General features: G+C 33.4%; 2 protein-coding genes across 6 annotated transcripts; both read right to left on the bottom strand.

The window, feature by feature from the left end:
• Positions 1-764: 764 nt before the first annotated feature.
• Positions 765-24864, bottom strand: LOC146907421 (pectin acetylesterase 5-like). Of its 5 annotated transcripts, none has more exons than XM_085722347.1 (11): positions 24617-24864; positions 24331-24543; positions 23384-23457; positions 23113-23205; positions 3288-3412; positions 2927-2987; positions 2740-2793; positions 2548-2625; positions 2355-2460; positions 1889-2034; positions 765-1387 (listed from the first exon to the last, which is right to left on the bottom strand). In XM_085722347.1, exons 1-11 carry the CDS (start codon positions 24852-24854, stop codon positions 1274-1276), a joined length of 1302 nt encoding a protein of 433 aa, XP_085578473.1. In that variant the 5' UTR covers positions 24855-24864; the 3' UTR covers positions 765-1273. The 5 variants fall into 5 exon arrangements, with proteins under 5 accessions (XP_085578473.1, XP_085578474.1, XP_085578476.1 ...); XM_085722348.1 differs by lacking the exon at positions 23113-23205 and adding an exon at positions 4375-4467; XM_085722350.1 differs by lacking the exon at positions 23113-23205 and adding an exon at positions 4375-4464.
• On the bottom strand, positions 6132-11365 carry LOC146907422 (uncharacterized). The gene is made up of 5 exons (XM_085724905.1): positions 9722-11365; positions 9321-9642; positions 7364-7821; positions 6477-6971; positions 6132-6391 (listed from the first exon to the last, which is right to left on the bottom strand). Exons 1-2 carry the CDS (start codon positions 11363-11365, stop codon positions 9586-9588), a joined length of 1701 nt encoding a protein of 566 aa, XP_085581031.1. The 3' UTR covers positions 6132-6391; positions 6477-6971; positions 7364-7821; positions 9321-9585.
• Positions 24865-25300: the final 436 nt, after the last annotated feature.

Here is a 25300-nt window from a genome sequence, read left to right as displayed (position 1 = left end):
GTGCCAAAGTCATCAAGGATTTGTATTGTTAATATCAAACTATAAAAAAGTAAAAGCGGACCAAGATATTTAAAGTACTAGCAATTTAAAATGCATGGTCAAATCTTATAAAGAGTGGGATGTAGATTTGGATTATAGGTTGATGTCAAAGGACTTATCCTTTTTAATTCAAGTTCATCATTGTGGAAATCAATTGTTTTTGTTCTTTAGATAGAATACATAGCTACTTGATTTTGAAAAATTTAATCTCTGAGGAAAGTAAACCAATATGTTATCTTCTAATTGTTTATTAGCCAATTAGTCAGCAAATCTAGTATAAATCATGCAGGACAATTCAAGAAGCAGTCTAGAAGAGAGAAACTTCAATTACACAATATAGTGAATATACGCTCTAGTAAAATTTTAACCAGCGAGTTTTTGATAACTTTGTGCAGAAAAATTAGACTAATGCAAAGTAAAAATGTCATCAAAGGAAATTCATGGAAGCTATAAGCTGTGAACCTGTGATTATGGTAGTTGTATTTGTTAACAATACATTCATTTTAGACTCTTGACATAATCAAAGATGCATATCCGAGTTGATGTATATGGCTATGCCTTGGTGTGAATCAAATGGTAGAGGAATGATAGTGCAGATTTTTTAACAAAATAAAAACTGACAGTGTTATTTGGCCATCAAATATTCGTGCAGGAGTACACCAAATAGTATCACGTAAAACTATATAGAAATTATATTTGGAGACAACTTGCAACAGGGCCAGAGATTGTAAATATTTTTATTTGTACTTTGAAGTTGTGTGGCAATTGATATATATTTCAGAAACAAAAACAACTCAACCTTTACAACACAATTAATGATAAAAATAATCAATAAAGCATTCAGAGGGAAAACAAAATAGTGTATACAATTGATATTGGCATTTATGGAATTGAGTTTTACAACAGTGGTGGAGAGGAGTTATTTCATCAAGGAGCAACTTCATGCTGCACATAATGTCTATTGACTGAAAGTAGAAACCGTTTCATGCAGATGAATAAGGTGAACAACCCAGCATATTCTCTAACTCAATAATCAACGGAGGTAAGAAAGGACAAAAATTGGAAGATCTATGACGGATTTGGAACTTCACTTCATTTTACATCTATCTCCATCTTTTCTACCTCTCGGTCTCTATTAAAAAAATTATGAAGATGTGGAGGTATTTGTCCATGATTTTTTACAAATGTGGATCCATGATGAAACAGGCAATGAAAATTGGGATGCTTAGCTTTGCTATACTCTGGTGAAATCCATATTATGGCAAGTAGGATTACATGGATAAGGGCAGTCAATGAGCTTTACCACTTGTCGGTCAAAGAACCAATCAGCAACAGATTCAGCAATTGTCTGTTCCAGAGATAACAATAGTAAAGGGTAGTTACAATAACAGTGAAGTACGAAAACTAGAATGTAAAACAAACATGGATTGTAGTTTTCTTAAGACTTTAACATTGAAGATTACAAGCATAGGTCATAGTATTTATGGAGTTATATTATACTTTTTAAATGCACATCTTTCCAAGATTATAACTTCTTAAACTTATAGTGTTCAGCATATATATAACAAATGGAATTTGTTAAGAATATGAAACATGTAAAATTCAATACAATACAATACAATACAATAAAGTCGTTTTTATAACGCCCCAGTCATATAAACCAAACACATAAGGTAAGCATATAAACAATCTTAGCACTGCAATTTCAAAGTAAGAAAATGGATTTGTTAAGTAGAGATAGAACTTCATCATTTTTAAGCTAGCACAACGATGAAAATCGGTTAATGCCATGACATGAGTAGTTTATATGATCCAGATTACATATGAAAAGAGCCAAAATAACAGTTACCTTATCGTTTATTTTTGGAGAATGAGTTGAATGCCATGTCTCCCCCATCCAAGTTTGACAATGAATAAAGCAGGAATCAATAAACATTCCAATATCCTTTCGTTGCTGGAACTCGTTCACAGCCTTCAGCAAAGAACTACGGAAACCTGACAATGATAATTTCCTAGATGATCAAGGCCTCAACATGGATACTAAATTCAGGTATCATGTCAATAATCATTTCTTTGCTACGCCAAATCACATTGAGAGGTTACAAAAATTAATTGATTTTTAAAATAAAAAAATTTAACCCACTTGGGTTGGCCTAGTGGTATTGGCTTGAGATCTAGGAGTGTGTTCCTTCTCAAGGTCTCAGGTTCGATTCTCTCTGATGCCAATTTGAGTGGGCTAATTTAGCTTCTTCAAAAAACTAAAAAAAAAAAAAAAAAAAAAAAAAAAAAAAAAAAGACATTTTCTGTTTACTTACTGTTGAGTATAGCAATCATGTTAGCATCACAATTTTGAATGTTTAATCTGCAGCTTTTCCAGCGACGATGGGGATCTGATCCTTCAGGTACCAAAATATTGTGTATCTAAGTACAATATAATTGCATCATATGTTTGTCATAGATAAATAAAATGTTTTACAACAAGGAAGCATGTGTCCTGAGGTAGCTTACCTGCCAAAAATCATAAGCTGGGTGAACAAGGAAAACAGGAGTCTTTATGTTTTTCAGAATTTCTGATGGAAAGAGACACTGCATTACATATCAACAATTGGTTATTCTTAGCTTAAACATGTGACTCAAATTTACAGTTACAAACCATATACCAAAAGGTTCTGTAACAAGTTTAAGAAACTAAAAACCTGCCTTAGATGGTTCCATTTTAGCAAGGCACTCTTTGTGCAAACTTTTTGCAACACCCTGGCAAAAAGATAAGTGTAATTTAGACAACTTACGTTAGCGGACCCATTTTTTATGATTTTTATTTAACTTCATAGATAAATAGTTATCACGCTCAACAGATTGTGTTAGATATAGGCTAACACAGCATTACCTGGAGCTGGACAACATCATGATAGAAAGATTTCATGGTGCTATTTCCAACAATATCCTTCCTGAAATTTTTATGTAACACGGATATACCAATTTAATTTACTTGGTAACATAATGCATTGAAGCTAACAACTTAACATGCAACATACAGGTATAGTCAGTAGTCACTGCACTAGTTTCAAGGATTTTCAAATACCAATAGCAGTTAATAAAACTCAAATTGTCCTAGGATCACCAAAATGTAATAAGAAACAAGTAGTTCTGGCAAATCTCAGTTTAAATTTTGCCAGAAAATATCATAGTAGGAAAAGGGAATGACATGTTAAGATAACCCTATTCATCTAGGGCTTAAGAAAACCTACTCATCAAGGAAGAAGCCTGCATCCGCGAGACACTTGACAGTGGCCTTCTTCGGAAGTAGTTGTCGGAAGCTATCACAATGTATAAGAGTTGCCAATCCTCCAGCAGAACATCCGGACAACAGAGCCTACAAAAGTAGCCTAATCTATCATCAAATTCTAATAAGTTTTCGGTCAGGGACAATGCATCATAACAGATAAGCAGTTTGTTATGATAGCTCATACTCTTCTGTGTGAACTAAATTTTGATATTCAGAGTTCAGATCAAATCAAATTGAAGACAAAAAAAAAAATTACTGCATGCAATTTGCTACTTAAACTGTTGTTTGATATATGAAGATGATGAAAACAAGGAAACTATTTTAGCTTTTTGCTTAATATTAACTCATTGCAACAGTGATAGGAACCCGAATTAAAGAGAAACAATAGAAATAGTATTATAGATTGAAAAGAAAATATTACAGAAGATTATGCCTCTGTAATCCCAGAGCAAAAGCTCCTCAGAGAAGAGACATTTCTCTCTCTCTGCCCAAAAACAATAAGGTTCCTAACTGAATGATTTTGAATCCATCCTACTGCTGTGGCCAAATGGCCTTATTTATACAAACTAAGGGCATAAACTGTCTGTAACTGCTTCTAATCAATTCAAATAACTGCATAAACTGCCTAACTGCTCATAATCAATACAAATACAACATATGATACTAACTGTTAACTGCTCCTAAATAACCGTATATTAAAATAACTGACTGCATCAGCAATTACCCTATCAATACCACCCGATACCTAACAAAACAGTCTAACAGAGAATCGCTTTGTCATGTTACGCAACTCAAGTCACAATAAAAATAAAGATAAGTTCTTGGATTATGACTACAAAAAGATCAATGACATTTATGACTTTCTAATATGCAAATTATGCATTACCTGCAAATCGTTTTAATCTTCAAATATGACAATGCAAGTGGTGTAAAATAAGGAACTGGCAGATATTATTTTATCAATTTTAAGAAGCAATATTATTGGTAGTACTAGTAGTAATAAAAATACCAGAAAAAAAGGATATAATGGATTGCAGTAAGAGTATAACCTGTTTTGCTTTCGACATGCCAATTGATAAGAGTTCATTCATAATAGCTTCCCATATGATCTGACCTCTAAAGAACAACCCAGTTCCTTTCTGCTGTATAGAATTATTGTTTTGGGAAAAGGAAAACAAAACTCACATCAAAATAAACCCATATGTAAAAATGAAGAATTCCCTATTTGAATCTTGATATGCAAAATATAGAACCAGCAGTAACCAATGCCAAATATTAAATAAACTCCTAAAGTTTAAAAATTGCATAGATAAACGAACCCTGACCTCACTCTCTGCATGACCAGCAAATGATGCACCATCACAATAGCGTATCTTGACCTTGTTCCAGTTAAAGAAATCTGAATAAGTTTAGCAGAACCAACTAAGTAAAATCACTTGTTCCAGCAGCACAAATCATGCATATCTAAGGTTGAGCTTGAAAGCTAAAACATATTATACAGGGCTTGTTTGGATTGTCTTATTTGATCGTGAAATTTCGAGCAGTTACGCGAATTGCAAATAAGATCATCAAAATCCCCCTCAACTTGTACAATAATAATGATGATACAAAAACACAGTGATGTGGGCATAAAACATGAGAACAGAGACGCAATAGGTAAATGTTATAGGTAAAATTACTCACCAGGATTTTGAGAAGGAACAGAGCTTAGAATCCCTGAAAAAGGAACGGGTGTATCCATATAGTTAGATGAGCCCAAAGCAGTCGTTTTTCTATAAGAACATGAAGATATTGAATTGCACCACCCTCCTCCCTCAAGATGGAGTATCCAATTACGAGATCCGGATCCAAAACCTTTTTGGAAATGATAACCAGGAGCAGTGCCATCCAAGCAAACTTTAGAAAAAGAAATTGATTAGTAGAGTTAATGTATTAAATTAAGAAGAATGAATTGTGAGTAAGTTGAACTTACGTGCGCCAAGTTGTTTGAAGTTAGTGAGAGGAGTGAATGGAATGAGATTGAGGAGGGAGTTAGAGTGAGAGTTGTTGGAGTGAGATTGATTAAATCGGTTGAGGAAAATGAGAGAGAAGAAGAGGATTATGGTGAAAAGTGCGATTGTGTATTCCTTTGTGCTCCATTTTTTTAACAAAATTATAACATTGCGAAGACGAAGGTTGTTGGTTATGGAACTGTGAGACGACAAAGGCATAATGCGGGATGCTTCGGCAAAAATTGAAATGTGAATAATTATGTGTCTCTGTTTATTAAGAGCGTCAACGCAGGGATGTACAAGTCTTAGAAAATAAACAAAAAAAATAAAAATATAGACCAAACACATCAATTTTTATTGACACGTCTATTTTTTTTTATAAAAAGGATCGGAGGGAGTATGTAGTAAGTAACCATGTTTTGTAATATATCGAAATTTTAAAATAGTTAGATTTGAGTAGTCAAAATAGTCCATCAATGTTAATATTAACTTTTTCCATATATGAACTTAATATGACAGTAAGTAAATAAGTATAAAGACGAATATTGGTATGAATGTAAATAAGTAAATAAGAGATTAACATGACAAAATTAATGAAGCATTCTAAAGTAAGAGTTTATATTGACTAACAAAATGTTTAATCAAAAACTATTTTTATATATTAAAAAATTATTATGGTTATTCATTATACTTTCAGCAAACAAAATGACTATTACACTACATTATCTTAGTACCAGTACTACTATCCTTTCATACAAAGTCTACAACACTTTCAAACCGAGATATAACGGATAACCATATTTTAACCTCCAAACTAAATTAAATAATTACAACCTTGTTTATTCATCACCCAATAAAAATTAGCGTAATACACTTGCAAATGATTGTCATTGTTTATAACTTGTGTTGTCCAATACATATAACTGGAACATAAAAACAATTTTTAAGTTCTAATACAAGCTCACTTAGAAAAGTCAATAAAAGAAGTTCCTGCAGCTAATGCAACAACTCTTGCTTCATTTCCCACGTGTAGGTCAACTTCACCCTTAGTCAACACCCTGCTATCAGTTACTGCCTGCACATTTTTACAAATGTGAGAACCACATTCGATATCGAATACCCGTGACGATGAAATAGTCAAATTAATTTTCATAACATACCTGAATTGGAAGCCTGTCACCTTCATCTTCTTGCTCTCTAGATATTTTGAGCGATTTCTCCTCCAATGGTCGATCATACCGCAATGGATGCAATTACCATCCTTTGTCACTCTTTCTTTAGGGTTTAGGTTTGAAGAACCTTGCTTGACCTAAGCCTTGCCTTTGTTCATCTTCTTTGATTCAGGTTTCTCGCCCTTGCTTTTCCCAGATTGGACAATCATTTTGGCCTTTCCCTTTCCAAGATTGCTTTCAACGGTCTTGAGCAAGCCAGCTGGCTCAGCAAGATGCCTAGCCATTTAACTCATGTTATAATGCATTATGAATTGGTTAAAGCTCTTGGGGAGCGGGTGAAGGACCATATCTGTGGCAAACTCTAGAGCGAAAGGACAAACCCAGCATTTTTTGTTTCTGTGATTCAATTCTTGAAACAATTGAAATTTCTTATAAGCAAAACCTCAATCCGAAGACTGTATCCCGTGCATTCGTAAAAGGAATCTATACCAGAATCGAATGCTGCATTAGAAATGAAAATAGGAAAATGAGTTATTGAAGCTTCAGGCAAGATATTGTAGGCAGATCATAAGAAATCACGGGTTTGTTCAAATAAAAACCCTTGATGTACTCACTATGCACTTTAGAGGATCCAAATCCTAGAGTTATATTAGGAATGTTGAATTACTAATGTGTAAGTGTGTGTTATTTATTTTTGGTAAACTCGTGTGTTCAGAGGTCAAGTCCACAGACCCTTCACAATCTTTCATAGACTTTCGAATTTGACGATTGTGTATAAACAAACATATGGCACACCTTTAGACCTTACTCGGCTACGAAAATAAGACATATGCAGGTCAAATAAACAATCCAAGAAGAGCTTGTGAAGTGAATACCTTGTTAATACATTACACAAAAGGACTATCTGCTCATTGGGGAGAAGGGTGGTTAACACCACCATATGCACTAGAAATATTCTTCATCTGCTCCAGTGTAAGTAACTCCTTTTTCATCCACCATCCGACCAGTAAGAGACTAGGCTTGTATTCCTTACATTCCAGTGTAACTCCTTTTTCATCCACCACCCGACCAGTAAGACTCGGCATGTATTCCTTACATTCTGGAATATTCTTAATCATCACCATACATTGAACGAGAAACAGTTCAATGACAGTAGATTTGGCTTGGGATCTGTTATTCTATTCAAACAGAAGTCCATGACTGATGAAAGCACAAATCTATCCCCAAAGGAGTAAGGATGACTGCCCTGAATGGAAACTAAAATTTTCATCAATTTGGTACATGCCCTCTTTAGAGTCCCAAAATTTAGGATACTGCTTTTGAAAAGACGAATCTGCAGGCAAAGAAAATGTCCCCTGGGACGTAAGACTAAGCGCAAGAAATAAGTAGCATTTTATGCACAAGAAAACGCACAAAAAGTAAACAAATGCTTTTTTTTTTGTCCAATTTGGTTGATGCTTACACAAAAAATTAGACAAAAAACTGGAAATGTGGAGCAGACGTACACATGTTATAGATCTGAGTAGGGTATGCATGAACCACTTTAAACAAGAGGGTTTTGACAGGATTTTAAGAGAGAAAGCAAATTCCTCAGCCCCAAAGGCAAAGCAGAGGAGACTCAATCCGTAGGGGAATGATTTGAAGACAAAGATATCAAAGTAGAACAATCCCACTGTGTTTGCAAGGCGACCCTACTGTCACCGCCAAATTCTGAGTATTCACCAGCACAAGACTGCTCAGCCCTTTCAAAATCACAAAATCACACGATCCTATGAGTTGGATCACGATTTGGACTGCCATGGGGGTTTAGCTATGTACTAACCAAATCACCCAAAGCATGAATTATGAAAACACGAAGTGGAACCGGAAAAATCATTTAACAGTAGGCTGTTGTATCAATTATCGGTTATTTATCAATATGCTTTAAATATGGGATCAACTGTTCTAAAAGGACTGCACAATGAAGGACTTAAATAGAATTAGTTTATTCACATCAAGCTGAGATGAAGTCACATCCAGCTGCATCAAGGAAAACCACAACAATAAGAAGGAATCAGCTAGATTAATAAAACAATAGTTCATGTGTTAGAGCAATGTATACATATATAAGATTTGCAGCATATTGAATCAGCAACTTAATTGTGAGTTCACCTAACTAAACATGATATCATAGAGAGCCATGAGACTGATGCCCCACAGCGGCACATGCTTTGCCATCAAGTTCGTATTGTGCATTTTGAAGATCAGAAAAGCTACATAACAAGTAAATTTATATCAACCGCGTTGAATTTTTTTCCTCTATCTCTCAAGTTCTACCTCATATTGACAGAATTGTGAAAAAGTGTGTACAAGATTTATGCTGATTCATTGTTGCCATTCGAGGATCACGGAAAATAGCAGAGTTTGTTCAAATTCCGTGCAACACTGCTATAGCGGCACTATAGCCGCCATTTGACAATGTTTGTATTAAATAGCATATCTCGAAACAAGAACAACTTATCAAACTTCCGCTATGCTATAGCCAACTCTTTAGCAACATTGTGATCATCTTCAAGTAATCGCTTCATGAAACAGTGCTTTTTATCTAAATGTAGCATAAACTATCTTTCTTCTGTTTGATCAAGGAAAGATTCCTTTATATCTTTAGCTTTATGTTGTTTAGAAAAGAGAAAAACAAAAAACTCCTTGGGAACATTACTTCCAAACTTTAACTCTTAGTAATTTTTATAAACTTTTGATGAAAGTGTGAACAAGTTATTATTAATTGAAAATTCAATTCCTGACACTGAAAATGTATATAGTTGATATAGCAAGAGATAGATTATAAAAAACCTTCTATTGGCCAATCTTTGATATCTTGGTCTTCGCCTGCCAACACCAAAATGAAAAAAATCCAACAACGAAGTGGTTCCCAATGAATAGACAAAAACTTTCAAGTTAACTAACGGTCAGTATAGAGTATACCAGCTAAGAGAATGCCTCGGCAATGGATAGATAGTTACAAACATTTAATCCCCTTTTGCCACCACCTTCCAAAGATCATATTCAACAGCATACGCCGTTAAAAAAAAATTCAACAGCATACCTCATAGTATTATCAGTTTATCACACTGCATTCTCTACAAAATCCTATCAAGTTCAGCTGCGCTGCACTCTAAATTAACCACAACAGGTTTTACAAAAATATTCCACAAGTCAACATCAACTCCAGAGGACATGGCCAGTGAAACTACCTTGTTGATTTCTTGTTTCAGTCCGCCTGAAAGCAAAATCCCGTCAATCAATATTGTGTAGGTTGATTTGTTGGGCAAACACCTATTTTCCAACATCTCCTCCAGAACTCTGATACCCTCCTTAGCATTTCCAACCTTACAAAACCCTTTAATCAACATGTTATATGTAAAAGCATTAGGAGCAACACTCTTTTCCACCATGTCATCCCACAGCCTCGCCGCCTCACAAAGCTCTCCTCCCTCACACAATCCAGCAATCAATGAATTATACGTCAACAGACTCGCAACCGATCCCTTCCCAAACTCATCAAACACATTCCTTGCTTCCAACACCTTCCCCTTCTTGCAAAGCCAATGTATAAGCGTACTCACAACAACAGCCCCGTTGAGGCCACAATTCTTTCTCGAAACCATCCTCCACACCTCACAAGCCTTCTCAACATTCCCTTCCTCACACAACACATCAACAACCTTACAACACAACTCCGAACCCACAACCAAATCCTTCGCAATCATATCCTCAATCAAGTTAACCGCTTCTCCGGATTTCTTCTCCTTACAATAAGCCTGAATCATAACACCATAAGTAACCTCATTAGGCTCAACCCCGTTCTCCTCCATAATATCCATCACCCTAATCGCATCCACTAATTTCCCTAACCTACAAAACCCATCCACCAAAACAGTATAACTAGTCACATCCGGACTCCACCCTCGATCCAAAACCTCACGAAAAACCCTCATAGCACCCTCCATATCACCCCTCCAAACAAACCCACCCAAAACAGTAGTATAACTAACAACATTAGGAACCAAACCCATCCCAGGCATCTCATCCAAAACCTTAACAGCCCCCTCAACCTCATTCCCTTTACATAACGCCTTAAGCAAAATATTACAACTAACAACATTCGGCAAAACCTTAAACCTCTCACCACAATTCTTAAACACCAAAAAAGCCAATCTATAACGCTTATTCTGAACCAAAGAATTCAACAATGCATTAACTGATCTAACCGAGGGTCGAATCCCAAACGATTCGATCCTCAAAAAAGTCTTGAGAGCCCGTACAGGCTTTCCAGCTAATCCATAACCGCGAATAACGGTTACAAGTGGTTCTTCCCCGCAGCAGTGCGGGGGAGAACTGCGGAGGCTGGATAAGAGGGACTCAATTTCGCCGAAGCAGCGGAATTTAGAGAGTTTAAGGAAGATTGCTTGGTAGGTTTGGGGGTTATGAGAGAAGGGAGGTTTGTGATGGTGTTGGGCGTGGAGGAAGATTTGAAGGGAGAGATGAGGGTCGTGTTGGCGGGAAATGAGAGATGAGAGGAGTTTAGGGTTGAGGCGGTGGGGCCAGGGTTTGATTGGTGGTTGGATTTTGTAGGAATCTGGGAGCGAAGGTGTGGTTGTTGTGTTGGCGGCGATGGCGGCGGAGATTGCGGTGGAGAATGGGTTGCGGTGGTGGTGGTGAGAGGGAAGGAGAGAGCGCATTTTTGATGTTGTTCCGCGAATATCCTTTGCGAAGAAGGAAGAAGCGAGTTGACAAACTAAAAGAACAAACAGGATCAAAATATTGAAGATGAGTGTGGCAGCTCTTGGAACCAAAACGGAGAGGGAGACATAATTAATGTATCTAGTCTTTATCATAAGTTAGATACATTGATTATTCAAGGTATTTAAAAAGTTAAGTTTTATTTATATTAATGATCGGAGGGAGTAGCTTATAACTGAAAAGATCAGTGTGTTGCTCATCGATTTTGTACAATCGGATGCATAAAGATCCTAAACCAAAAACTCTTACGATGACAAGAAAATAACAAGGAACACAAATACAAACAATATTTTGGGGAAATTACTTCGTTACCTTATATATTCATGTCTAACAATCATCTTAGGCTATTTTAATTACCTTGAGAAAATTACTTGGTTACCTTTGATTCATCAACCCATCATTATATAACCCCTTTTTTAATCGTCTTATTCTCTTTCAACTTAATTTATGTTTTTAGACTCACAAGGTGACCACGTTATTCACACCGTTGTAGTCTCGTCTTATTAGTCTTAAGTAACTCGCTATTTATCCTTACCACGATTATTTCTCACCACATCTATTTATTCAACCCACCTCTCCTTATCGTCGCTTACATATGCTTGAATGCTTCATCGCTTTTTTAACATTACCATTTATCTTGACTCTTTTACTTTTCAACCCAACAATCTTCCTAAGCAAATTTTGACTTAAGGAGATTATATTTAACCTCATCAGTTACCCGAAAACACCTACTCAATATCCCCTCGTATCATCATCTTTTTCACTTCTTTAACTCATTCATATTTTATGCTCTATCTTCGTATTTTCAATCACTTTTTATACCATCGATCATTGTAACTACTACCACCGTATTCTTGGTTTATTCTAATCCATACCCTCTTAATTAACTTACAACATTAGACTCTTTAACTACTCCAAGGATTACTCTCGTCGTTGTCAATCCACCATGAACTACACGTCTGGATCTCTCTTGGCTTTACCTTCTACTGCTTAAACTACTTCACATTTTTGGCTCATCGCTAATTTGAGGAACTTATGTTTATCATAGTCATCTATCTTAAACAACTCCTCTATGTCTTCTCCTATAATTGTTTTTCACTTCCTATTGCCAAGTCATCTTTAACATCATTTATTCTCATAGGCCACTATCACCAGTTCATGTTTTAGACTTGTTATTATTTTGAGGTAATCACTTCTAATTATGCTTAAACACACCCGCTAATTTAGGTATGTTAGAATTTCTTCTAATATTTTGTGGGCTACAATCAATTGTTGGTTTTGGTTTTAATAAAAACGGACTGATGTTGTGATCCATTTGATGATGCTTAGGCCCTAATAAAAGTGATCAATAAATAATGGGCTTTTGGACACTTAATCTGATTTGTGTAGAAACATAGTGTAGGCCCAAACACTAGGCCCATGATGGGTGATGCCTAGGGTTGCACGGTTATAAATAGAGAGGCTAGGTCCCCTTTGCCATCACTCTGACTATTCTGCTCATTAGTGGTTTGCCCCATTGAAAACCCTAAGTTTGGAGCATGTGAAAGGCAAAGGAAGACTTTGTCTTCAATCTCGGCGAATCCGGTCACCATGGTTTCCAAGTAAGTGTGTTTTAATTTCATATAATAACTCGATCTTGATGATTTAATTCTTACATGTGGTATCAGAGCCTAATTTTATATGATTTAGAACCCTAATATTATTGGGATTGAGATAGTATTCAATGTTTTCGGCTCGCATTTAATTTCTAAAAATTTCCTCACGGTTTCAATTTCAAACTGTAATTGGTTTAATTTTGAGATCATGTGAGTTATGTCGATTGCTTCACCAATTAATTTTGAGAAAGAAAACAAAAAATTAAATTGTTTGTTACGGCTTCGGCAATTTTGATCCTTTGGGTTCCCTCACTATTCATCCTGATCAAATTTTTTCTTTCGGTTCCACTTTATTATCAAAGTGAAGTGAACTAGAATTATTATTATTATTATTAATATTATTATTATTATCTTTTTCGGTGGGAATCGGATCTAAAATTGTTATTGAACATGGATTTCTGCAATTTTATTGGATGAGAATTGATATCTCAAAGAATCAATTTGAACGCAAAATTATTTCACAACAAAATTAAGGACTTCCGAATATTTTTTTATTTTTTATTTTGTTTCCGTTGCCTTAACTATTTTCAATTGTTGCAATAATTATAAAGGGTTAAGGGCACCTGATATTGCTACTTGATTTCCGCACTAATTCACAAAGGTAGTTAAACAATGTGTATATGCCTATGTATACATATGCCTATGTACTGATAGGGGCATTTATGCTTTTACACAAATTCAATTTTATGGAATTTTTGTGAACCACAGAGTGATAATCATTTTCAATTTTATGTTTTAATTTGGACAGAATTTATGTTCATATTTTGGATTGAATCTATATATTACAAAAGTGATATTTTTTGTGGATATTAATTTAGTTTATATAAATATGGACCGGAAAAGATATGCTTCTCATCATGCGATTGAATTCAAGTTCTTAAAGTGGATATGGATATCGATTAATTTTTGAGTGATTTGTTTCTAAAGATTTAGAATTAAATCTTTTCACTTTGTCTCATTTTTTTTTTCTTCTTCTCTAACATCGTTGTCATATCTTGGAATTTGATATTCTTTTCACCTTGGTATTTTTTGGGCTGATATATTTTTATATATGGTCTGTACTTCATGATGAATTTGCATATTTGTTTAAAAAGTTCAACTTTGCTTTCAAGAATTTGTTCTTGTTTTGAGCATTCAGTTTGAAGCTTTGAATTGAAAGATTTGGTTTTTCATGTTCAAAATTATGTGACTCATACTAAAATAAAATATTTCCTATTGTTGTATGTGCTCGGTCTTTGAATATGCAAACAATTTTCATTGAAATTACTTGAACAAGAGTTTTGATTGTTTTCTTTGTGGAATTTTGGAAAATTTTCTTGATCAATATGAAAGATGGTTTGAGTTTAATAATTGTTTGCTTAATTATTATTATTTTTACATGTGTCAAAGATGTATTAATACATGTGAAATTGGTAAATTGATCCATTTTGTGTGGCTACTTCTTCTGTTAAGTTTATGGATAGTTTCCTTTATACAAGACTATAGTTTCTATTCTATTATTTGAGTGGATTTGAGATTTGGTTTATGCATAGATTGAAGTTGCTTTAAAAATATGTTTATCATGATTGAATTACAATTGCATGTGTGGATCCAGAGACAATTTTGAGTAGTCATGTTCAAATTAAGACCATGTGTTTTTGTGCTACTCCTTTTGATGTTGTTTTTGTCACTAAAAAAAAAATTGATGTTATATTTGTTTCTGTTGCCATAAGGTTTGCGGTTTTTGAAACAAATTTCACATGTTGTGATTCATTGTGCATGTGCATCTAATGTGAATAAATATTGGCATGATTATTATATTAATATTCCATCATGCATAATTTTATTTTATCTCAAATCCGGAAGGAAACACCATGATTAATATTTTATGAATCAAATTTTGCATTTTCAAAAGGATTTGATTTGATTTTGGTGGATTGATTTGTTTTATGCATAATTTTATTTTATCTCAAATCCGGAAGGAAACACCATGATTAATATTTTATGAATCAAATTTTGCATTTTCAAAAGGATTTGATTTGATTTTGGTGGATTGATTTGTTTTTAAAATTGAGTAATTTGATTGGAAATAATTTCCAAACATTGTTTTCACATTTTTATTTATGGGAATAAATTTTATTTTGTGAAATATGTAAAAAAAAAATTTTTTTTGTGAGATATATATTCCCATGGATGAGTCTAAAATATTATTTGTGAAATTCTCTTTTATAGAAGTGAATTATTCTATTAAAGTATTGTATTTGTGAAATTATTTACACTCAATTTTATCAATCATAGCACCAAATATCAATGTATATGATTTTATAATTATTTAATTATATGTTGCCTTGTTCTTATTTGAATGCTCAATTGTGGAAGATCGTAAAAGATAATTTTCGAGCAATTCTGAAGGTAATCAAAAAATGTTATCCTTGTATTTTATTGATGTATTATGAGAGTCTTTCTTTTGCTATATTGGTTTGTTGTTGAATTATGAACCAATTGAGATGACAATATGCCAAATTGTGCGGAATTTTCTCTAAGTCATCGAAGCTTAATGACTCTACATACAAGGAGAATTCATTACACCTTTTGAGGTTAGTCAAGGTTTAGTTAATTTAAATTCTTTTTATTGAATTTGATTACACTTTGATTACACTTGTTCCCTTATTATATAAGGGATGTGGATATCTTATTGGTGTAATATTAATTGACATGACCATTGTGTGATAGAGAATATAGCTGAATATTTGTTTAAATATTTTAAAGTCTTGGATTGAAAATCTAACTATCATTCTCTATCAAGTGGGAGAATCTTACATGTCAATTATATATAATTGAGAAACAAACATCCTTTGTTGATGAATACTCTTTTGTTTATTATCAAGACTTACATTGAGGATATTATAGTTTTTTCTTAAATATTTTTTTATGACTATTTTGTCTTTTATCCTCAATGGTGGTGAAATTTAAGTCTCACATATTTCCGCTGCGTTGGTAATTGATTTAAATATTTACTTGTTGATGAGATTATGAGTTTAGCGGTAATAGTTACTCTTCCAAAAGATAGCACATGATTACATGTTGATTTTCTTTTATGTGCTTTTAACGTACTTTTCTACCGCATTGTATCAAACAAAATTATGATGAATGCAAATTGAGACGATATTGACCAGTTTAGATGCATTTAAATAATGCATATTTTTTCTGTGTCGTATTTTGACAAGAGTTGTTGATTCCTATGCAAAAAGAATTTCTTGCGTTGATATAGGTCGTTACCACCAAAGTGGGACCACCTTTATTGATTGATTGATGAAATTTCTTTTTGTTGCTTGAGGAATGTTTTTAATCGTAACATGTAGTTTCCTGCCCAAAGGTGGTTATTGCATTTTACAATTAAAAATTTATTTGGGATAAGTTATTGGAGAATGATTTGAACTAAGGAATTTGTCTGCCCAAAGGTGACAAATTTCTGAATTCAATACATGTTCATTGATTAACTTACCTGAGGTTTTGACTAGGGTTATAACCTTAGTTTGTACATTCTGCCCAAAGGTGATTGTACAATTATATTGGCCTCATTGTGATAGCTTGTTTATTTTGAGCTATATCTTGTCAAATGATATATTTTGATGCATTCATGTTTTGTCTCATATATTTCCTCAAAGGATAATTGTTATGCTTTTATTATGCATGCTCATTGATTAACTTATATAAGATTGAGTTATTGGAGTATATGTTGAACCAAAGAATTTGTCTGCCCAAAGGTGACAATTTCCCAAGTTCAATGTATCCTCATTGATTAACTCAATCGAGGTTTTGGCTTGGGTTTCGACCTTAGTTTGTGCATTCTGCCCAAAGGTGATTGTACAATTATATTGGTCTCGTTATGATAGCTTATTTATTTTGAGCTGAATCTTGTCTTATGACATATTTTAATGAATTCATGTTTTGAACCAATGATTTTCTTTGTGATTCTGCTTCCATTGAGATGTTAAACAAGTCAAACTGTAAGAAATGGAAGTAAGATTTGGAGTTGCCTCTAGGAGAACATGCATGAACTGAAATAACCTTTTGGTCAGTGGGAGATGTCAACTTAATTTCAAATTAATATGATCTAGGAGTAATTGTGAAGTCAGTGGGAGTTGTCACCATGATTTAACTTGTTTTCTAGTTTTTAACTTGTTTTGAAAAATATCTTTCACGTAACCTTCATTTAGGATGAATCCTATTTGTGTTTTCTTGTTGGAGCAACTTTGTTTTAGTTTTACTCTAGGAGGTAGAAAACTAAGTTTGAGAGTAAACTCACATAACCTTGCTTCATCCTTTATTCATCTATATGAATTGTCTCTAGTAGATGGTTCATGACTCCCTGGATCTTTTGTTGATCGTTTATTTAAGTTGTCTTTGACTTCACATAACCTTGCTTCGTCTTTCATTGTCAAAACTTTTGTTGCTATAAGGTCTAATGTTGAGGAAGACATCCTTTACTTTATGACATAAGCACTTGGATTATATTTATTGGGGAAAGGGCTGAGAAATTAATCAAAGTAAATATTCTACCTTTCTTAAAGTTTGATGATCCAGGTACTTGTGTGGATTGCATTAGAAGCAAATTTACTAAAACCAAAGGTTACACATAGCATTTTTGAACCCTTTGAAATTGTCGAAAATGAAATTAGTGGCTCCCAACTCCTATAATTTATGGTAATGAATCATTTATTACATTTATTGGCTTCCTAACCTTAACATTAATTGTTCTTTTAACCAAATGACTTAGGTTCATTGTTTTCAAGAGTCATTTTGAATAACATGAATATTGTGAATTCTTTTGATGCATTTGGTTAGTGGGAGTTTGAATTTTACATTATTAATTTTTGATGATGAATTTTTCTTTTGACTTATTTTCTTTGATATATTGATGTGAATTTCCATTCAATTTAATTATTGATGATGAGATGAATTCTTGTATATATCAAATATCAAATGTGAAAAATTATAGCTCAGTGTTGAAGGGATCACTATGCCGGTGATCGACACTATTTTGGAGCTGAGGCATTACATGTGAAAAATTTGAGCTCAATGTTGACAGGATCTTTATGTCGGCTGTTAACATTATTTTGGAGCTGATGTATTATGTGTGAAAAATAGAGCTCAGTGTCGTTGGGATCTAAATCAAATAATTTCTTTGGCTTTAAGACATTTGAGAGAAATCACATAATTTCTTTGGCTTTAAGCATTTGAGAGAAATCACATAATTTCTCTGGCTTTAAGGCATTGAGAGAAATTGAGGACCGACAATGAAAATGATAGTATGGTCGATGATCACGTTGACATATCATTTCTTGCTACACTCTACACAGATGACTAGTCGACGGAATTGGTGATATTTGTAACCATGGAAGGTGTTGTATCAATTAAGGATATAACTACCGCCATGATTCGATATCATTCAGTTCTTAGTTGGACAGAGTCTTTATTAAGTGTTGCATCATGGGATCATGTAGTGGCCACGTTAGGAAGTTTGTTATCAGTCCGAGAGTCGTTTTCAAAAATTATTTTTAAATTTTCATTTTTATTTTATTTTTAAAATACACAATTGATTTTGCCCAAGTGGGAGAATGTTAGAATTTCTTCTAATATTTTGTGGGCTACAATCAATTGTTGGTTTTGGTTTTAATAAAAACGGACTGATGTTGTGATCCATTTGATGATGCTTAGGCCCTAATAAAAGTGATCAATAAATAATGGGCTTTTGGACACTTAATCTGATTTGTGTAGAAACATAGTGTAGGCCCAAACACTAGGCCCATGATGGGTGATGCCTAGGGTTGCACGGTTATAAATAGAGAGGCTAGGTCCCCTTTGCCATCACTCTGACTATTCTGCTCATTAGTGGTTTGCCCCATTGAAAACCCTAAGTTTGGAGCATGTGAAAGGCAAAGGAAGACTTTGTCTTCAATCTCGGCGAATCCGGTCACCATGGTTTCCAAGTAAGTGTGTTTTAATTTCATATAATAACTCGATCTTGATGATTTAATTCTTACAAGGTATACTAGTTTAGGACCCTTACTTTTACTTTTCACTTCTAATGACTTTCTTAACCTCATTATTGTTTTCAAAAATGGTTTTTTAGTCAACGCAAAATATTGTGTTGGAATTTCACGAAAACGCAATGTGATCCATGTGCAGTATTTTGATCATATCTCAAGTTGTAAATGTCCAAATGAAGTCAAACCAAAGGCAATTGAAAGCTAACATCCATATCTACAACTTTCATCAAGACACCTAAACCAGATTCGAATCACATATGTGTGAATCGATTCAAGGATTCAAAAATCCTCAAATGAAGATTGATATGAATCACATATATTTGATTCGAATCAGTGACCAGGAAAATAGAGTTTTCAACTTCGAGATCATTCTTAAATCGCTCCAAACCCCCCATTTTTGGACCTTTAACTTACCCAAATCGTCCCCATGAAGGTGAGAAAAACACAAGAAGGACGGGTTAAATTGTGTTAGCTTTTTCTTCTATTTAACTAAGTCCAATGATCAACCTCTGATAAAGTTCAGAGTCTGAAGTAGAGTTCAAAGTTAAGTGTAGCGGATAATAAAGAGAGAGAGAGAGAGAGAGAGAGAGAGAGAGAGAGAGAGAGAGAGATACACAGACAATTATCCTGGTTCCTTCCACAATCCGGAAGTAGTCCAGTCCCCCTTCACTTACAGGAAATTTTTCACTATAATCACACAAGATTACAATTGCTCAAACACACAAGCAAGAGACTTCCTATGCTCAAGCACACAAGCAAAAGACTTCAAACAACAAAAATTACAAAGAAATAGTTGTTTGGTTGAACACTTGATATACAATCAGTGGTATTCATAATACAAAACAGTTAAGACTCTAAGACTTAAGAATTTCTAAGATATGAAAGTTTATAAGAAATTCTAAGTTTTTGATGCTTAGTAAATTTGATAGAGTTTTGGCACTTGTAAAATATTGCAGTCTCTGCATATCTTCAAGTCTTCATTCCTTTATATAGAGGTAGGAAAGAGATATTGTAGAGGTGTCAACGCATCAAATGGTTGTTAGAGATCCGTGATCAATCAACATTGAATTGTTGCTTGATTTGTTTGATGTCCTAGGAAGGAATAATTTGAAAACCATTCCTTGATTGGGAATTATCCGTTCCAATCCAGTAGAGACACAATTGTAGCTTGTACTATGCGCAGGAAATGTTGGAGTAGTGGAGGTAGTGGTTGTACAATTGTACTATTTGTCCTTCCCTATCCTTTTCTCTGAGAATAAGCATCCAAAACATTCTAATTCTTCAAAACCATCGTTGCTTCAGTCTTCTAATCCCTTCTGCATCTTTGTGTCTTTAAATAACGATAATAACAGACTTCAGGGTCTGCACTTCAGCTTCTGATAAACTTTAGACTCTAGGTGATCTTCAGACAATGATCAATCAACTTCTGGATGACCCTCAGACTCTGACTTGCAACTTGGCTTCTCTTGAAAATTCATTTGCTCTAATTTGTTTCTCCAGAACCAATACTTTGTTTTAAGACATAAAATTTCAGTCTCTTGAAAATTCATTTGCTCTAATTTGTTTCTCCAGAACCAATACTTTGTTTTAAGACATAAAATTTCAGTCTATGGTCCTGCATACTTTAACAATATTAACATATCCAATTAAACTTTTAATGCCTTGTTATCATCAAAACTTAAGAGACATTGTTTAAACTCATTTTGTTCCAACACCCCAATCATCACCCCATGATTGTCTTATCATTCAAACACTAATTCTCGCTTAACCTACCGGATTGCATTCTTTTTTTAAGGTCAAATTCTCAACTCAAAGCCCTAAACTAAGTTCCCTCAATTTTAATCTTTCGACCAACATTACATCCATTCATCATCATTCTTTCATCAAAATTTGCATCATAACATCAATGACTTCTTAAGATTAAACAACCCCCTATCATAGTTTAAGATATCATAAACTGAAAGGATTCACCCCCTTACCTCGAATCTCTGGAATCACAACTTTTGACTCTCTTCTCCGCAGCTAGGGTTTTCTCCTTCTCTTCTTTTCTCCGGTTTTTACGTTCAGCAAAAGTATCAATTATGATTCTTAACTTTATATTTATACTTGAGTCATTCACTTATTATTATTTTCTTCTCCTCCACCTTCTATTATTTATACTTTCCCCTCCCCCACTTATTTATTACTTCTATTATACACCTCTCACCTGTATATTATTTTAATCAATTCTTCTCTTCATCATATTAATCCTCATAGCACATCATTCATCATCAAAACTCTATTTCCTCGTACATAACATAATACTCAAGCAACATGCATCATTATAATCATAATAATTACAACTCTACCTATTTAACCTCATAAAATTAATTAAATAGAAATTTAGGGTATTGTACAATGCGCTTCTTTATATTAAAAAATTATCCATATGCAAATTTAGGGAATAATAATTTTTTCTTATTTTTTTTGAACGGAGGAATAATCATTTCTTCGTCAAATATTTAATCTCATATTAATATTTTGTGGTACAGTTTAAGTAATAATAGATTTACACACACACAGGTCAACAAAATTTTGCAAGGGTCAACAAAAAAAATTACACACACAGATATATATATATATATATATATATATATATATATATATATATATATATATATATATATATATATATATATATATATATATATTAGGGAAGATTTACATAGATAATATATGTAATTATTTTTTCTTTCCTAAAAAAAAAGTAATTATTTTTTCATGTAAAATATTAACTTTCTTTGAGAGGTTCCCTAAAAAAAAATTTAAAAAAAACTTTCTTTGAGAGGATGTAGCATTAATTTATCGCGTGTGATAGGATTGGATTATTCTTACATTATTATCTCTATATCAGAGCATCTCCATTAAACATCACATTAAAAGTCAATAAAAAAATTAATATGCAAATAAACATCACATTAAAAGTCAATAAAAAAATTAATATGCAAATAAACATCACATTAAAAGTCAATAAAAAAATTAATATGCAAATAAACATCACATTAAAAGTCAGTAAAAAAATATTACTATAATAAGGATCTGAAACATAAACCTTCATTTATATGATGTTTTTCCACACCTAAATCTCAAATTGGAGAGATGGAATTTTCAAAGGTTTATTGGGTTTGCACTTTGTTTTGCTTGTTTTTTTCTCTTGTTTTGGGTGATCATAGCTTTAAAATGTTATCAAAAGGTGTCTCTACTCCCCCATCAGTGCCTAACAAAAAACCAAATGTTCCTCTACATTCACTTCCACTTGCTCGAGCATATCACACAAATTTGAATTTTGAAATGTTGCGAAAAGATGTGCATGTTCCGACATCAGGATTCAACCCAAAATCGATTACTCCTCCATCTCCACTAGATTATCGACATTTGAATTTTAAAATGTTAGCAAAAGGTGAACGTGTTCCGCCATCAGGAGATAACCCGAGACACAACGGTGCTCCACCTGGACATAATTGAATTTTGTTATAATACAAAATTAGTGGTGTGTCTATTTATTCTTCTAGTTATGGTATTGGAACTTTGAATTCTGCATCTTTGTGTCCTCACAATTCTAAATAAAATTATGAGAATTAAAAGTTGTAGAATGCTTGGGTTTATACATATATATATTTTTTTTATTTTTTTATTTTTTTTGACATATATATATATATAAATAATGGTTATAACCAAAAATTTGGCTATAAGAGTTTAGCTCAAATCAAATATAAGACGAAAACAATTACCGCATGCAAGGCTTATTGGCTACTAAAACTGTTGTTTGATATAAGATAATAAAAACAAGGAAACTTATTTAGCTTTTCGCTTAAGTAATATTAACTCATTGTAATGGAGAATCACTTTGTCATTTTACGTAACTCAAATCACAATAAAAATAAAGATAAGTTCTTGGATTATGACCACAAAAAGATTAATGACATGTTACGACTTTCTAATATGCATCACCTGCTAATTGTTTTAATCTTCATATATGACAATGCAAGTGGTAAAATAGGAAACTGGCAGCCAGCTATTATTTTATCAATTTTAAGAAGCAATATTATCAGCAGTACTTGTAGTAATAAAGATACCAGAAAAATAGGTTATGATGGATTGCAGTACAAGTATAACCTGTTTTGCTTTCGACATGCCAATCGATAAGAGTTCATTCATAATAGCTTCCCATATGATCTGGCCTCTGAAGAACAACCCACTTCCTTTCGGCTGTACATAATAAGTGTTTTGAGAAGAAAAAAAACTCACATCAAATAAACCCAGATGTAACAAGGAAGAATTCCTCATTTGAATCTTGATATGCAACACACAGAACCATCAACAACCAATGCAAAATTATAAATAAACTCCTAAAATTTAAAAATTGCAAAGAGAAACCAATCCTAACCTCACTTTCTGGGTGACCAGCAAAGGATGCACCATCACAATAGCGTATCTTCACCTTGTTCCAGTTAAAGAAATCTGAATAAGTTTGGCAGATCCAACTTAGTAACATTACTTGTTCAACACACACACACACACAGATTCCAACAGCACAAACCATGCATATCTAAGGTTGAGCTTGAAGTTGAAAGTCGAAACATCTTGGTCAGGTTAGAGAGAATATCTTCCCAGACCAATCAAAAATAAGCCACTGACGATCTACTATGTAGAGTTGACTTATTTGAGCTTATCTAAAGGCATAAACACTTGTGAAGTTGTAAGACTGTGATAGCTTATGGAAACTGCTTATGACATGTCTATAATTTGTTTTAAGCTTATTTCCATAAGCTCTCTAGGATAGCTTATAAAAACATCTTATAACTTAAATAAAAAAATTTGATTTTATTTTATCTTTTGTTATAAAAATATCTTATGCATAAGCACTTATATGATAAGTGCTTAATTAAGCTGTTTATGCAAACAAAACCCACTTGGGTTGGCCTAGTGGTATTGGCTTGGGACCTGGGAGTGTGCTCCTCCTTAAGGTCTCAGGTTCGATTCTCACCGGTGCCAATTTGGGTGGGCTAATTTAGCTTCTTAAAAAAAAAGTTGTTTATGCAAACAGAGTCTAGGGGGATGTTTGGATATCAAGCTTAATTAAAACTACATATCAATAGTTAGTTTTATAAAATCGTACAAGCACTTGTGCAATATCCAAATAAAGTCATCCAAATGCACCTCAACTTATGTAATAATGATACAATAACAAACGACCCGGATTTGAAAACACAGTTATTGTGTAAATTGCTAGTACAGCATCGGAACAAAGACCAAGTTAGTAGCGAACAGTAAAGTATTGAAGGATTGTTAGTAGAACATTATGAAGGCAGCATTATAGGTAAATTTACCAACCAGGATTTTGTGAAGGAACGGAGCTTAGAATCCCTGAAAAAGGAACGGGTGTATCCATATAGTTAGATGAGCCCAAAGCAGTCGTTTTTCTATAAGAACAAGAAGATATTGAATTGCACCACCCTCCTCCCTCAAGGTGGAGTAACCAATTACGAGATCCGGATCCAAAACCTTTTTGGAAATGATAACCAGGAGCAGTGCCATCCAAGCAAACTGAACAAAAAGAAATTGATTAGAGTTAATGTATTAAATTAAGAAGAATGAATTGTGAGTAAGTTGAACTTACGTGCGCCAAGTTGTTTGAAGTTAGTGAGAGGAGTGAATGGAATGAGATTGAGGAGGGAGTTAGAGTGAGAGTTGTTGGAGTGAGATTGATTAAATCGGTTGAGGAAAATGAGAGAGAAGAAGAGGATTATGGTGAAAAGTGCGATTGTGTATTCCTTTGTGCTCCATTTTTTTAACAAAATTATAACATTGCGAAGACGAAGGTTGTTGGTTATGGAACTGTGAGACGACAAAGGCATAATGCGGGATGCTTCGGCAAAAATTGAAATGTGAATAATTATGTGTCTCTGTTTATTAAGAGCGTCAACGCAGGGATGTACAAGTCTTAGAAAATAAACAAAAAAAATAAAAATATAGACCAAACACATCAATTTTTATTGACACGTCTATTTTTTTTTATAAAAAGGATCGGAGGGAGTATGTAGTAAGTAACCATGTTTTGTAATATATCGAAATTTTAAAATAGTTAGATTTGAGTAGTCAAAATAGTCCATCAATGTTAATATTAACTTTTTCCATATATGAACTTAATATGACAGTAAGTAAATAAGTATAAAGACGAATATTGGTATGAATGTAAATAAGTAAATAAGAGATTAACATGACAAAATTAATGAAGCATTCTAAAGTAAGAGTTTATATTGACTAACAAAATGTTTAATCAAAAACTATTTTTATATATTAA

The sequence above is a fragment of the Medicago sativa genome, chromosome 7 (assembly GCF_051527215.1).
Source record: "Medicago sativa cultivar Bolivia chromosome 7, Bolivia_mono, whole genome shotgun sequence".
Lineage (NCBI taxonomy): Eukaryota > Viridiplantae > Streptophyta > Magnoliopsida > Fabales > Fabaceae > Medicago > Medicago sativa.
This window is presented reverse-complemented; position numbering and strand designations above follow the sequence as displayed.

What these genes read in the sequence shown, in the direction of transcription:
- LOC146907422 (XM_085724905.1), bottom strand. Translation starts at nt 11,365, where the DNA reads ATGATAAAGACTAGATACATTAATTATGTCTCCCTCTCCGTTTTGGTT. An exon ending in TGAAACAAGAAATCAACAAG is followed by an intron (nt 9,643 to 9,721) that starts GTAGTTTCACTG and finishes TGGTTAATTTAG; the next exon opens with AGTGCAGCGCAGCTGAACTT.
- LOC146907421 (XM_085722347.1), bottom strand. Translation starts at nt 24,854, where the DNA reads ATGCCTTTGTCGTCTCACAGTTCCATAACCAACAACCTTCGTCTTCGC. An exon ending in CTGGTCACCCAGAAAGTGAG is followed by an intron (nt 23,206 to 23,383) that starts GTTAGGATTGGT and finishes TATTATGTACAG; the next exon opens with CCGAAAGGAAGTGGGTTGTT. An exon ending in CTAAAATGGAACCATCTAAG is followed by an intron (nt 2,626 to 2,739) that starts GCAGGTTTTTAG and finishes TATGTAATGCAG; the next exon opens with TGTCTCTTTCCATCAGAAAT.